The following is a 13,183-nucleotide window of genomic DNA, read 5'->3' on the forward strand; positions in this document are numbered from 1 at the left end:
GTGCTGGGGGCAGCTGCAGCCAGAACAACACCTCTGAGGTACAAGGGGATGCAGTGGTCAGGGGCAGAGCAATGCCTGGAGGAAGGCACTGCTGCAGAGAGCCCAGGGGTCAAGCTCTACTTTTGGGCTTCAATGCTGCAGAGCAGGAGGCCCACAGGCCTCCAGGGCTGGGGCAGTGCTGAGGCTGGGTAGTGCTCTGATCTTGCAGTGAAGAGACACAAAGCAGTTCCCACCAGAATCCTGCAGCCAGAGTCTGATCCGCGCACAGGTGGGGAGCTCTGAATGATCATTACCCTGTACGCCTCTTCCCACATGTCATTCACTCTGTACATGTTCACTGTGGCCTTCCAGTCCTTGGCTTCCAGGTAGTGGTACTCAGCCTCCTGCAAGCGCCCCTCTGCTTCCAGCTCCTGCAGTCAGAGGCAATAAGATCGTGATATTCTTGCCCAGGCTTGGCCTAGCTGATCTCCTGTCATGAGATGCACTCACCTTGCCCAGGTGCAGGTGAGTATCTCCAAGTAAGTCCTTGTGGTACTTGGCTACTAGGCAAACCATCTCATCATACATCTTACACTTCTTGTACATGGTGATGGCCAAATCAGGTTCATTCACAGTGATGTACAGCCTGGGAACACAAGCACATCCAAATGGCTCAGTCAAGGACATGACCAGTCCCTGAAATATCTCTGCATCCTGAAATATCAGCTTGAGGTCTCTGTGTGTGGTGAGGGTTCCTCCGGTCTTTCCAAACCCCAGTCCCAAATTCTACTCCTACCCCAGGAAAGGGATCCTCCTCACTACAGCTATTTTTTTCAGGGCTGTCTTAGATGGGTACCAAGGAAGACACTCACCTCTCTGCTTCTTTGTACTTGCCCTGCTTCTCCATCTCCTGGGCCTGAGTTATGTACAGCACAGTCACATCCTCCTGGCTCATACACTTGATTGCCAGCTGCCAAAAGGAACACACAGGGAATACGCTGCACAGCAATTTCCTGACGTATGGCAGTGAAGGAGAAGGGGAAAACCAATTTCCTTCCCATCTGACAAACAGGTATCCATGCTATATGCTCTGCAGAGAATGGGCAGTCGCTTGTCGCTGTGATCAAAGCACATAGGACCAGCTTTTGGAGAGGGTCATTTGTGTCACAGGTGCACCCACATGGGGCTGTGAGGCAGAGAAGGTCAGGATGTGAATACTAGTAACAGATTTCTTGCTGGCTACTGGATGGCCCTGCATGCATCCTTTGGGAAGAGTGCTGGTTGATCAGGTGGTGGTGCCTTGTGCACCAGCACCTGATGGAAGACACACTTTACCGAGTGGGGTGGGGTCCCCAGAAGCTTTGGCTTCTGACTCTACCTTGTGAGCCTGTTCCCAGAGCCCAGCCTGTGTGTACATGTCAATGGCATCCTTGGTCTGGCCTCCTTTGATGTACAGCTCCTCTGCAACCTGCCAGGAAAAGACCACACTCAGCATTCCCAAGGGATACAGAGAGCACTGGTGACTGTGTTCTGCGGCCTCACCTGGTACTCCTGTAAAGCTGCATAGTGCTGGGCAATCTTGAGGTAATATTTGGCTGCTGTCTGTTTGTCCTGCAAGTCCAAAATGTAGATGGCCTTCTTCCACTGCCGGGCTCCCAAGGCTGCCTCGATGGCCTTAACTGAGCACCTAGTATCAAACCCATCACTCTTTAGAGCCAGGCAGCAGCCACCTCCTCCAGCTGTGCTCTGCCAGGGAGACCAGAATGCTCTGCTGCTTGATTCAGCTTCCTGGGTCAGAGCAGCACAAAGGATCTGAGTAAGTGGCAGTGCTAAAGGGGATGAACACACTAGGACAGCAGGGATGAGCAGTCAAGGCTGAAAGACCTTGGAAGAGATGTGGGAAGGTATCCATGGCTGGTGCCAGCAGAGACTGCACACAAGCACTGGGGGCACTGCAAAGCAGCGTGGTGGGGGCTCAGTCAGGCAAACCCCCCGCTGATAGAGGCAAATGATATCAACTTCACACCCTGCCAGTATCCTGCTGCTTATACAGCCTTCCCCTGCCCCCACCTGGCTTCGATGTAATGGTTAATAGCAGCATCCAGCTGTTTCTGCTGCACCAGATGGTCTCCCCAGGCCTCCTCCAGCTTCACAACTTCTGCAGGGAATGCCAGGCGAGCCAGCTCCACGGCTGTAAGGGAACAGCAGATCTGTCACCCTCAGGCCAGCAAGGGAGCAGAACTGTGGGGCAAACATGGGCCTTGGCTGGGGCACAGAGGGAGGGGAATGGTGACTATCTAAGCCACTCCAGCTCCAGTGGGTTACCCAGCAACCTGGACCCTGTGGAGAGCCAGACCAAATCCATGCTGGTGCAATCAGCATGGTCAAAGGCTTGGGAACGGGACACTGTTCTCGGACTGTGTGTGCAAGTACAACTACGTGAAAATACACAGTGAAGAGACAATACGTGGGAGCTTCAGAGCATTCAGGCATCTCTGGGCTCCAGAGCAATTGTTCATGTTGCCACCAGGCCAGAGTACCCAGGCTCCTGCTGGAGATGGAGGGGAGGAATTTTGAGCACAATACCTTTCAGGAAGGCACTGCCCTTGCCATAGCATTCCAGAGCCTTCCGCGGGTTCCTGACCTTCTCGAACAGGTCTCCAGCCTAATGACAAATACAAGCCATCAGTTTCCAGAGCCACCACTTCCCCACACCTTCATACCCTACCAGTCTCACAAACAGAGCTTGTCAGTCCTGCCACGCAGACTCCCCTGCCAGCTCTGCCTTGCCCCACGAAATAAGAGCATGGGGACTAAGGAACTCCTAGAAAAGAGCATGGGTGCTGAGACCATTGTCCTCTCTCCCAATCGACCCCAGCACAGACATCCTGGCAGTCCAGAGGCTTTAGCATTTGAATGGTGGCAAGAGCACACCTCTAAAGAAAGACTGTAATAACACAGTGAGTATACAGCACCCTTTCCTCTGTTATATCTGTCCATCTCTGACAGCCTGCACAGTAGAAGCCTGAGTTTGTGTTGTGATGCCCTCACAACACCATATTTAATGGCTTTTGACAGACTCTACCTCCATGATTCGTCTAATCACTTTTGGACCATTTATACTTTCGGTAACCAGGCATCCAGCAGCCACAAGCTCCACAGTTATTCTTTCAACTGAAGGCTTAAGAAAAGGTGACAGGTTTGGAAAAGCACTAAGTTCTCTTGGGTCCAAATGAAATGGTCAGAAAATGCTGGAGGTAAATTGAGACTGGAGAAATGTAATTTGCACAGGACACATAAAACAGGCCAGTAAAAAGCACTGTTTTATTTTCACATCACATATATCTCAACTCATAGCCAAAACTGTAACTCAAAAGTACAGATGGTTCAAGCAATAATTTGACAAGTTCATGGAAGTAAAATCTATCAGGAGTTCTTGAACATAAAAATAAAAATGTTCAGGTACACTGTAGCCTGCAAACGGCTGGACCCCATGAAAGCACACTAGGGGAAGTGCCACCCTGTATTTTGTCTGCCCTGTTCTTTATTTTCCTTTCTTAAGCACCTGCCAGAGGCCCCTGTCAGCCAGGATACCGAGCTGTACACTGGGCAGACTCAGCACTGTTTTCTTACATTAACATGATTATGTGCTGTGGGGAAAACACCTTTTGGTTTTAAAACTGTTACCTAATAATAAACAGTTACCAATTTTTGGTGTAATTAGACAGTGACAATAATCATGTCCCTTCTTTATGATATTTATGGCTCTATAGATAGTCTTCAACCTCCTTTGTTTACCTCCCTTAGGTTTTCCATTTAGATTATCCTTACACCACCATTTTTTATTCTGCTATGAGGAAGCACTGACATTTCCACAGTGATATCAAGTTTTCTGTTTGATTCACAACTCTGTTCCTGTTTGTTCCCAAATTCCCAAGGGCCTCCTTGACAATTACTAATGCTCAGAGGATATTCTGGAGACATGTTGCCCATGAGATGCAATCTTTTTCCTGATTAATAACAGTAATTCTAGACCTCACCCATGTACAATGGATGCAGTGAGGATTTCCTCATAAATGTTAACTGCAAATTTATCAACAGAGAATTAGCTCTGCTGCCTTCCAGTCCCCCTGTGTCTCACAGGTGCAGAGGATGGGGTATGGTCCCTGATGCCCCTAAGAAGGAAGCCCAGTGGGAAGGGCCACTCACCTGTTCATACAGTTCCCCCCTGATCAATGCTGTGGAGATCCTGTCAATGACATCCTCATTGGTGAGCAGCTCATCCCTGCTCATGGCCAGCCGTGCTGCTTTGGCTGGCAGCCCTGCCCGCAGATACAAGCTGATGGCTGCCAGGTAGTCCCCCTGTCCCTCTTGGACCTCTCCAGCCTTCTCTTCCTGCTGGGTATCCAGCAGCCACTGGTAGTAACCCCGACGCAACTTCTCCAGCATCGGGTGTCCCTGTGGAGAAATGCAGCCCTGGGTGACCTGGGCAGGGGGACGTGCTGTCCAGCTCGTCCTCAGGCTCTGCACACCTGGTCACAGCACCTGGCCTCTTGCTGCCCAGTCAGCAGAAACCACAATGCCATAGTGCCTGTGTACCACAGCACTATCTGTTCTTTTTTGAAGCCACAGATACTCCTAAACCAATTTCAGTAGCTTCTCTCTGTCAGGGTTGACAGCAAGCCTGTCAGCAGCCTGGCATTTATCGACGAAGCAGTGGACATAAACCAGATTACAGTATACCCCTGAAAGGAGGAGAACACAACATGCAGAGCAATGTGGGCAACTTTCAGAAAGGAAGAAGATGGAGGACAGAAATGGACTTCCTGTACTTTCTGCAAGTCAGGATGACTTGACAAAAACTGTGTTTACTAGTTTGCAATCAATCCTGGTGTGTGTATACACGAAAGTACCAATAGCAGGCTGACATGTGGATGACCTGATGGCCTGATCTACATGTACCAACAGTAGAGTGATATGGGTATGGCCTGATCTATGAAGGCACCAATAGAAAGTTAACATGTGTGATGTGTGAAAAGTATAAATGTTTGCAACCTGTTACAATAAGGTGATTGCAGCCTTCTTGCAATCCTGTCCCTGCTTTGAAAGAAGATTCTATGTCGCTCTGCCTGTCCCGACTTTAACAGCGACATCTCTCCCTCACTATTCACCCAGGTCTGTACTTACACCAGTGCAACCTTTCCTTCTAGTTGGAGCCCTTCTAAGCAGAAGCCAGGTAGGGCAGGTGAAGAGAACCCAGACCCAAATGGACTCTCAAACAGAAGATTTACCAAGCAAGCTCAGCCCACAGCCCAGTGCAGCAACATTCTGTACCTTGGCCTTGGCCACCACAATGCATTCATCCCACATGTGCAGTTCCTGGTACATGTCCATGGCCTCCTCCGTGGCATTCTGTGTCAGAAAGCAGAGAATCCAGGTTAGGAGCAGACACACTGCCTCAGAGCTCTCCAAGTGGGAAGGGTTAGATGTGCAGAAAACACTTGAAAAATTGTACCATCTCCTTTACATGGATATGCATCCTCCCTCACCCTCCTCATGCACCTCAGTGTAATCCTACACCTTAGAAAAAGGAATACCTCCTTCTGCTTCATGGCAAAAACTGCAAAAACAGGCAATGCTTTCCGTTCCTCTTACAGAGCAGGACACAAACCCCTCTGCTCAGAAATAAATAAAATCTTTTCTACTCCTTGTTCCTTTACTCACTTGTTCCAGGAAGATCATCTCGGCCAGCTTGTAGTTCTTGTCTAGCATGGCCAAGCGGGCCCGCACCAGGTAATGGTCTGTGCCATCCCCACCCTGCAAACAGCCAGTGAGCTCAGTTTGCTGAGGGAAAGAACAGGCTCTGGAATGGAACATGGAGGGGACTGCAGGTGGGGGCTGGGTCATTACAGAAATGAAAGACAGCTGAGAATCCCAGCAGTGACAAGCCAGGAGCAGTCACTGAGGCCAGCCCTGAGAGGGACCTGGCAGGCATGGATGAAGGATGTCAGCAGTTTTTACATGACCAGGTACTGGTCTGTAGCATGACACTGGGGAGCATGGACACAGAAGATAATGTGCATGCAAGTGTTTTCAGGAAAACTGTGGCCCTACAGAGCAGGAAAAGTTTGACTTACATGCTCTTGAGCTGCCTGGTCAGCAATGGCATTGGTTTCATGCAGAAATCGAGCCTTTGCCATGTTTCCCAGAGCTGCAAAGCACCTGGAAAGGGCAAAGAAGTTAGTCAGTAACTGAGTTTTGTTGCCCACTTTTGATCCAAGAAAAGAAAATCAGAACTTGGGCAGCAGACTTGGGGAGAGGTGGGGTACCCCTGCTTCAAGAGAAGGATTTTGCCAAGACTCGTGTTCAGATGTGCCCTCTAGCCCTGCTCCATGGCAGAATCCATGGGCATTCACCTCTGCAGGCTTCAGAGATGCCTCGAGTTTGTCCATCTCTGTCAGCTCCCTTAGGCCTTGCTATACACTGCTTTATATACATCAACAAAAATTTCTGACACAGAGGGATCTCTTCCTGCTCTCTGTTCTGGCATTACTGGTTGGGATGAAAGGGCAAGTCATCGCCTGGCATAGAGAACACTTAAGTCTCCAACTCAGTGCATCTTCCAGGCCACACACAGAGCCATGTCTTTAGTTGGACCTTGGTTTCTATGAGGGATTCAGCAAAGAGAGTGTTTAAGCCAGGAAGATGTGATGTACCTCTCTGCAATATGCAGCTGTCTCGCTTCCAAAGCCAGTCTGCTGAGAGTCTTCCACATGGCTTCAGTCTCTGTGGACATTTCCAGTGTCTCCAAAAATGCAGTAGCCCTTGAGACAGAGAGTTGCAGACTTTCAGTTACAGAAGAGCTCTCTGACGAAAATCCCAGGCTGAGACAGGAGTTTCCTAACCACAGCTGCACCGAAGACAAAGCAAGTTGGGTGTGCTCAGTTCTGAAGAGGACGGTGTAACACAGGGCCTGACAGAGCAGGGGAAAATTTAGAGACCTAGGTGACCCCTACCTGGGCTAAGGTACTTAAGGCAGATATCAGCAGAAGGCTGTAGCAGTGTGGGACAAGTCCAAAACGTTGTGTCTGATGCAAGTCCCTGGTGAAGAAGTCTCTCAAGCAGTAACAGTGCTAGGAACACATGAAGTTTTCTCCCCTGGTCACTTTTAAAAGCCCTATAACAGTGTCAGCAAGGCCCAGGTGGCTGCCATCACTGCTTCAGACAGTCAGTTTTTACTCTGCACAGCTCCTGGCTGTTTCCATGACACTGCCACCATCCCCAGAAGGGCAGCAGCAGAAGTACCCAAGCACCACTTCACATCTGGCTGCTCTGGAGACACACTTAATCACTGCAATTAACTTGACAACTGCCTTCAGCAAATCCCTGTCAGTGTCTATGGGACCAGTCTCTCCCTGAGTTTGAAACCACAAAGCTGTGAGAAGGTAAAAGCTCAATATGTACTCCTGAAGGACTCTGATGCTCTTTATAGCCAGACGTGGCACCAACATCATGCTCAGAGACTAGAGTTCAGCTCTGTATGGAAAGCTGTGCTGCTGCCACTTCTGGATCACTGATTCCCAGGTGGAATGTGGAATGTGATGTGAGCTACCTGCCATTCCCATCGGTGCACGTAGCCCTTACCTGTGATAATCCCCATCATCAACAGCAGTTCCAAACTCTATGAGGCCTTCATCCAGGGTGTAGGACACAGTGTTCACCCCTTCAGATACTATCACTTCAGTCTTTCCATCATTCCGTTCCAAGTCTACGATATCCCCCTGGAAAGAGTATCAGCTGTCAATATTCCTGTGTCCTCCTGAAGTACGTAGGGTAGCAGGGATGGGAGGGCAGCACCCCGACAGTGCTGCCAGTCACAGTTCTGCTGAATGAGCTCACACTGAGCAGACTGAGCCACGAAGCAGCTCCTTGCTATATTAACTGCCTCCATCTTCTGCCAGAAATGTCTGCCACAAAGCTGAGGGATGAGCTCATATTCTGCCCAGGAGAAACTAGCTGTTCCCTTCTATCTCCCTCCTGCCGTACCACCCTGACTAACCCCACACAGGCGAGCAAGGAGAAACAGAAACTGCAGGAGGCAATCAAAGGCTCCAGAGCTTTACCTTCAGAGGAAACATGGTGACTCGCTCTGGAGCATCGATGTTGTACCAAATGCAGAGGCTGTTTCTGTTCTGAGCCACCACCACGTCACTGCCCGGAACCCACTGCACGTAGGAGCAATAGTTCAGAATGGTCGTCTTGGTGCTGCTTTCAATGTCATAGAGCTGCAGCTGGAGAGGGCAGAGGAGAACAGATCAGCTGGGCTCATGGCTGGGCTGCCAGCTCCCACAAACATTGCAGGAACAGCTGAGCAGGCATCTTGTAAACAGACATTACCCATCAGGAAACAGACCTTCTCCATGACATGCAGCCTAAAATCCCATACTTATTTACACACATTTCTATCCAGGAATTAAGACCTTTTTAAAGCCTTGCAGCATTTTAAGCAGAATGCTCAGATCCTGCCTCCCTTACATGTCCATGTAAGGACATGGACAGATGAATATAAACCAGAATACACCTTGTGCTATTTCAGTTCCTTCTCAGCTGCAGAGCTGGAACAGGAGGATGGGCTCTTAAGTCTTTCATGGAAACAAACTGAGGGACCAAGAAGGGTCTTCCTCTGAGGTTTTGGGCTGAACTGTCCATCCCAGGCATGATCCTATTGCAAGGACTGCTGCCAGTAAGGTGAGAGGTTGGTTGTTTGTAGAATATACTGCCCAGAAACAAACCTGACAGTTTGGAAGGTGTAACCTGACACATGACATAACAAAGATATATGATGTCTTGTGACTTAGAAGTCCTATAGGATGTCTCTGTTCCTTGTCATTACTGTCCTCATCTAGCAAAGATGAGAAAAAGAAGAGAGAACTGTGCTAGTCTTATGACACACCTGTCAAAAGAGAACAATAAAGTCCCTGTTTCAGTTTGTACCAAAATGGTTGGAGAAATCATAGAATCCCAGAATGGTTTGGGTTGGAAAAAATCATCTTGTTCTAACCCCTTGCCATGGGCAGGGACACCTTCCACTATCCCAGGCTGCTCCAAGCCCCATCCAAGCTGGTCTCGGACACTCAGGGCTGAAGCAGCCACAGCTTCTCTGGGCAACCTGTGCCAGGGCCTCCTCACCCTCACAGAGAAGAATTTCTTCCAAATATCCCATCTAACCCTGCACTCTGTCAGGGGGAAGCCATTCCCCCTTGTCCTGTCCATCCAGGCCCTTGTACAAAGTCCCTCTCCAGCTCTCCTGGAGTCCCTTTAGGTACTGGAATGGGCTCTGAGGTCTCTCTAGAGCCTTCTCTTCTCCAGGATGAACAATCCCAATTCTCTCAGCCTTTCCTCACAGAAGAGGTGTTCTAGCTCTCTGAGTATCTCTGGCCTCCTCTGGACTCTCTCCAGCAGCTCCACATCCTTGTGCTGTTGCTCCTCAGGGCTGGAGGCAGCTCTGCAGGGGGATCTCAGCTGAGGGGGCAGAGGGGCAGATCCCCCCCTCCTCCGCTGCCCATGATCCCTGTGGGATCAGCCCAGGTGCAGCACCAACACTTCACTTGGCCTTGTTACATCTCATGAGCTTCCCAAGGGCCCAGTTCTGGAGCTTGTCCAAGTCCCTCTGGATGGCCCTGTCCTTCAGGAGTGTCACCTGCACCCTCAGCTTGGTGTCACCTGCAAACCTGCTGAGGGTGCACTCAATCCCTTGTCTGCATCACTAATGAAGATATTCAATAACACTGGCCCCATTAGGGACCCCTGAGGGCACCACTGGTCAGTGATGCTATTTGGGACTCTGAGTCATTGACCACGACCCTCTGCATGTGACTGCTCACCCAATTCCTTGCCCACCTAACGGTCCACCCATCAAATCCATCTGTCTCCAGTTTGGAGAGAAGGATGTTGTGGGGGACCGTGTGAAAGTCTTTACAGAAGTCCAGATGAGTGACATCTGTAGCCCCTCCCTTGTCCACTGATGGAGTCAGTCCATTAAAGAAAGCCACTGGGTTGGTCAGGCAGGACATGCCCCTGGTGAAGCTGTGCTGGCTGACCTGAATCCCCTCCCTATTCTCCATGTGCCTTAGCACAGCTTCTAGGAGGGTCTGTTCCATGATCTTCCCAGGCACAGGGGTAAGACTGTCATGTCAGTAGTTCCCAGAGTCCTCCTTGCCACTCCTTTTAAAGATGGGCACTATGTTTCCCTTCTTCTAGTCACCCGGGGCTTCCCCTGAGTGACATGACTTTTTGAATATCACAGACATACGTACAGCAGAAGGATCTATGATTTTCATTTTCGGCTGTGATGAGATGAAGCAAGATGTCTAGCAACTAAGTTCAGCATTAGCTATGACTCAAGGCCAAACATGCAACACTGCCAGCTCATGCAATCTGGACACAGCCAATCCTTCTCAAAGGAGCAGTCAAAAAATGACGAGTACTTCAGGTGTGTTTCTCACCTCCCTCCCTCCACTCGGGCATGTCTGTCTCTACCTCTCCCCAGACACGCCATCCTGCCACATGGCCCGAGGTGCCTGCCTCACCCTCATCTTCTTGTCCCTGAAGAGCAGTTTGTGGCCTGTTTCATTGAGCTCCAGCCAATCGATCTTGCTGTCGTGGCTGATCATGCCAGTGCTGTAGCCACCGACAAGGTCCACTTGGGAAGGAAGAAAAGGAAACAGTGTAAGTACTTGACGTACCCCAAAGTGCTGAAAATTCAGTGCTGTCCAGTGGGAATCAGGTGCCTGGGACCTAATTAGGGCAAAACCCCTGGCAAACACTCTGTGACATGAAAACCAGACAGCAGTGACATTTTATCTTGATGCCCTCTCAACAGCAACTCTCTCCTGCTGCCTGTGAGCTCACACACCTCACGGGCAGTGCAGGCAGTTCAGTGCACGCTGAACAGAGTCTGGGGCCAGGCCACAGCCACCCACGGCTGTGTCCTTACAGCCGAAAGCAGAACAGCCTGGTGTCCAGTGGCTGCTGCCAGGCAGAAGGAATGCGAAGGGGAACTTCAGGAATCTGCTGCTTGGGAGAGGGAATACGCAGAGGACCTTCAGGGATATGCTGCCTGGCACAGGAAATGCAAAGGGATCAGGAAGGCTGGCAAAATAAAGGGGAGGGGAGGGAGGGTTACAGTCACCTGTTGCTATAGTCTTGATGTCTATCAGGTAAGCCAGTCTCTTGTTCTCCTCCACGCCTCTCTGCCGTCTCTCATTGATACGGACACTGTGATTTGAAGGGAATGATGACTATTACCTTCACTACTCTCAAAATTCACATCTGAATCACACAGTCCCTCCCACACTTCCCTACAGTTTCCCCAAGCACATGGAGCCTATGGCAGTTCCCTGACCTGTGACTCTTGCCCAGTACCTACAGCTGCCTCAGGTGAGAACAAATTTTTCAGATCCGTGGCTTTCCCCTAGAAGCTGCCCCTCTGGAACAGGGGTCCCCAACAGCAGATTAGTTACATCGCTTCCACCTCTGAGCAGCTCACGACCCACCCTCCTCCCAAAGCAGAAAACAGGGTATGGAATTTCAGAGGGACAGAGGAGGTCCTGCTGGCAACTGAGTCTCTGATGATGCTGTATCAGGACCAGCTGGGATGCAGAGCTGCCTGAGAATGTGCACAGGAGATCCCTCTTCAGCAACAGCCATGCACTAAGCATGGATCACTGGTAAAGAGGCTCTTATGCTTCTAAAACTTGACAACCAATAGCCAGACAACTAAACCCACCACTGGTCACTGTCAGAAGCGGGTTACTCAGCTCCCAGCGTCTGGGGGCTGCATGCTACAGTGGGACACTTCCAAGGTTATATGTCTGAGCTCACCCTCAGGCAACTCCTGTGTTGGCCACACGGGCAGGTGTAACCCTTACCTGACAAGATGAGGGTTCACAAACTCTGTGCGGACAGAGCCCAGCATGTCATTGCTTCCATATTCCACCAGCGTCAGCTCTCCAGCGTTAAAGATCATGCAGACCTGACAGTGAGAGGGGAATACTCTCACAGAAAAGCCATGTAGAGACTCACACTGACAGTGAGAGGTGTAGAAAAGAACTCTGCTGAACACAAATCTAAATTCAAACCCTCTGGTATGCATAAGGAGCTGTCCTTGGCTTCCTGTTGTGACTGCCAGCTTTTCCTCAAGGTTGGGGATTTTAGTTCTGGACCTATCAGTCCTGCAGGAGTCAAGCTGCCCCCTAACAGCTGTATTCTGTATCTCTAACACCATCTCTGGCTGTTGCTTTTATTGTTCCTCTCTCCTTCAGGGTTATGACTTATATAACATGTCAGTCCACACACTGAGTTTGTTCTGTACCTGGCATGAGGAAAATGCAACTACAGGGAGGAGGCAGACTGGGATCTGCAAGGAGAGGGTAAGTCCAGGAAACTTCTGAGAAACAGGGTTTTCCAGAAATGCAGTTGACACTTTTCCAGCCAGTGCACATACACTTTACTCATCCTTCATGGGGAACATTCTGTCCCATCCTACTTACGTTCTCATTGTCAAAGAAGAACTTCTCATTCCCCCCGGATCCTTGCCAGGCCACCTGCAAAGCAATGGCACGGGGTGAGGCCAACAGGCTGCCAGCTCTGGCCAGGACCAGGCTGCAGGCACTGGGGTGCACTGTTCATTTCTCTCTCTCCCACAACAGACAGCAAGAGTTACACTGCAGAAGGGATTGTGTTTCAGCACTTCAGCTGTCAGTCATTTCCAGCCTGCAAATTCCATACTTCCCTCTCATTTCTTTAACCTTAGCTTCAAACTCCAGTTCTCTTTGTGTAGTATCTTACTGCCTTTTGGACAAGAGGCCTTTATGTGATTGAGGAACCCTATCCCATTCCTTCACAGGCACTTCTCCACCTTCCCCAAACCAGCTTTATTACAGAAAGCACCAAACCAGCCCTTTGTCTCCATTAATCTTCTCCACAGAATCAGTGCTACTACTGGTGGGAGCAGAATCTCCACACTACAGGTGGTTGAAATCTTTCTTTTTTGGGGTCATGCTAGAAATGATTGATCAGCATAGTGCCAGTGGGAGAACAACTGATTGAGAATTTGAGAAGAGCACTGGAAAATACAATAGGTACTTTAATGACAACAGGCAAGTGGTCAGAGAAGCAGAAAACTGAAAGCCAAAGTTACAGC

The 13,183-nt window shown here is 49.9% G+C and overlaps 1 protein-coding gene across 3 annotated transcripts in view; it reads right to left on the reverse strand.

Moving 5' to 3' along the window:
- Nucleotides 1-13,183, reverse strand: part of IFT172 (intraflagellar transport 172) — a 36,062-nt gene that overhangs the window by 13,648 nt on the left and 9,231 nt on the right. For all 3 annotated transcript variants that reach the window (XM_064650854.1, XM_064650856.1, XM_064650855.1), the window contains exons 12-29: nt 12,531-12,584; nt 11,910-12,013; nt 11,171-11,256; nt 10,569-10,681; nt 8,103-8,270; nt 7,624-7,760; nt 6,696-6,803; nt 6,117-6,201; nt 5,704-5,796; nt 5,314-5,391; nt 4,189-4,437; nt 2,566-2,644; nt 2,050-2,170; nt 1,522-1,666; nt 1,358-1,447; nt 852-949; nt 490-625; nt 294-410 (exon numbers count right to left, since the gene is read on the reverse strand). In XM_064650854.1, the coding sequence (XP_064506924.1) occupies nt 294-410; nt 490-625; nt 852-949; nt 1,358-1,447; nt 1,522-1,666; nt 2,050-2,170; nt 2,566-2,644; nt 4,189-4,437; nt 5,314-5,391; nt 5,704-5,796; nt 6,117-6,201; nt 6,696-6,803; nt 7,624-7,760; nt 8,103-8,270; nt 10,569-10,681; nt 11,171-11,256; nt 11,910-12,013; nt 12,531-12,584 (2,061 nt within the window). The remainder of the gene's footprint in view (nt 1-293; nt 411-489; nt 626-851; nt 950-1,357; nt 1,448-1,521; nt 1,667-2,049; nt 2,171-2,565; nt 2,645-4,188; nt 4,438-5,313; nt 5,392-5,703; nt 5,797-6,116; nt 6,202-6,695; nt 6,804-7,623; nt 7,761-8,102; nt 8,271-10,568; nt 10,682-11,170; nt 11,257-11,909; nt 12,014-12,530; nt 12,585-13,183) is intronic.

Source organism: Pseudopipra pipra, chromosome 3 (genome assembly GCF_036250125.1).
Source record: "Pseudopipra pipra isolate bDixPip1 chromosome 3, bDixPip1.hap1, whole genome shotgun sequence".
Classification (NCBI taxonomy): domain Eukaryota; kingdom Metazoa; phylum Chordata; class Aves; order Passeriformes; family Pipridae; genus Pseudopipra; species Pseudopipra pipra.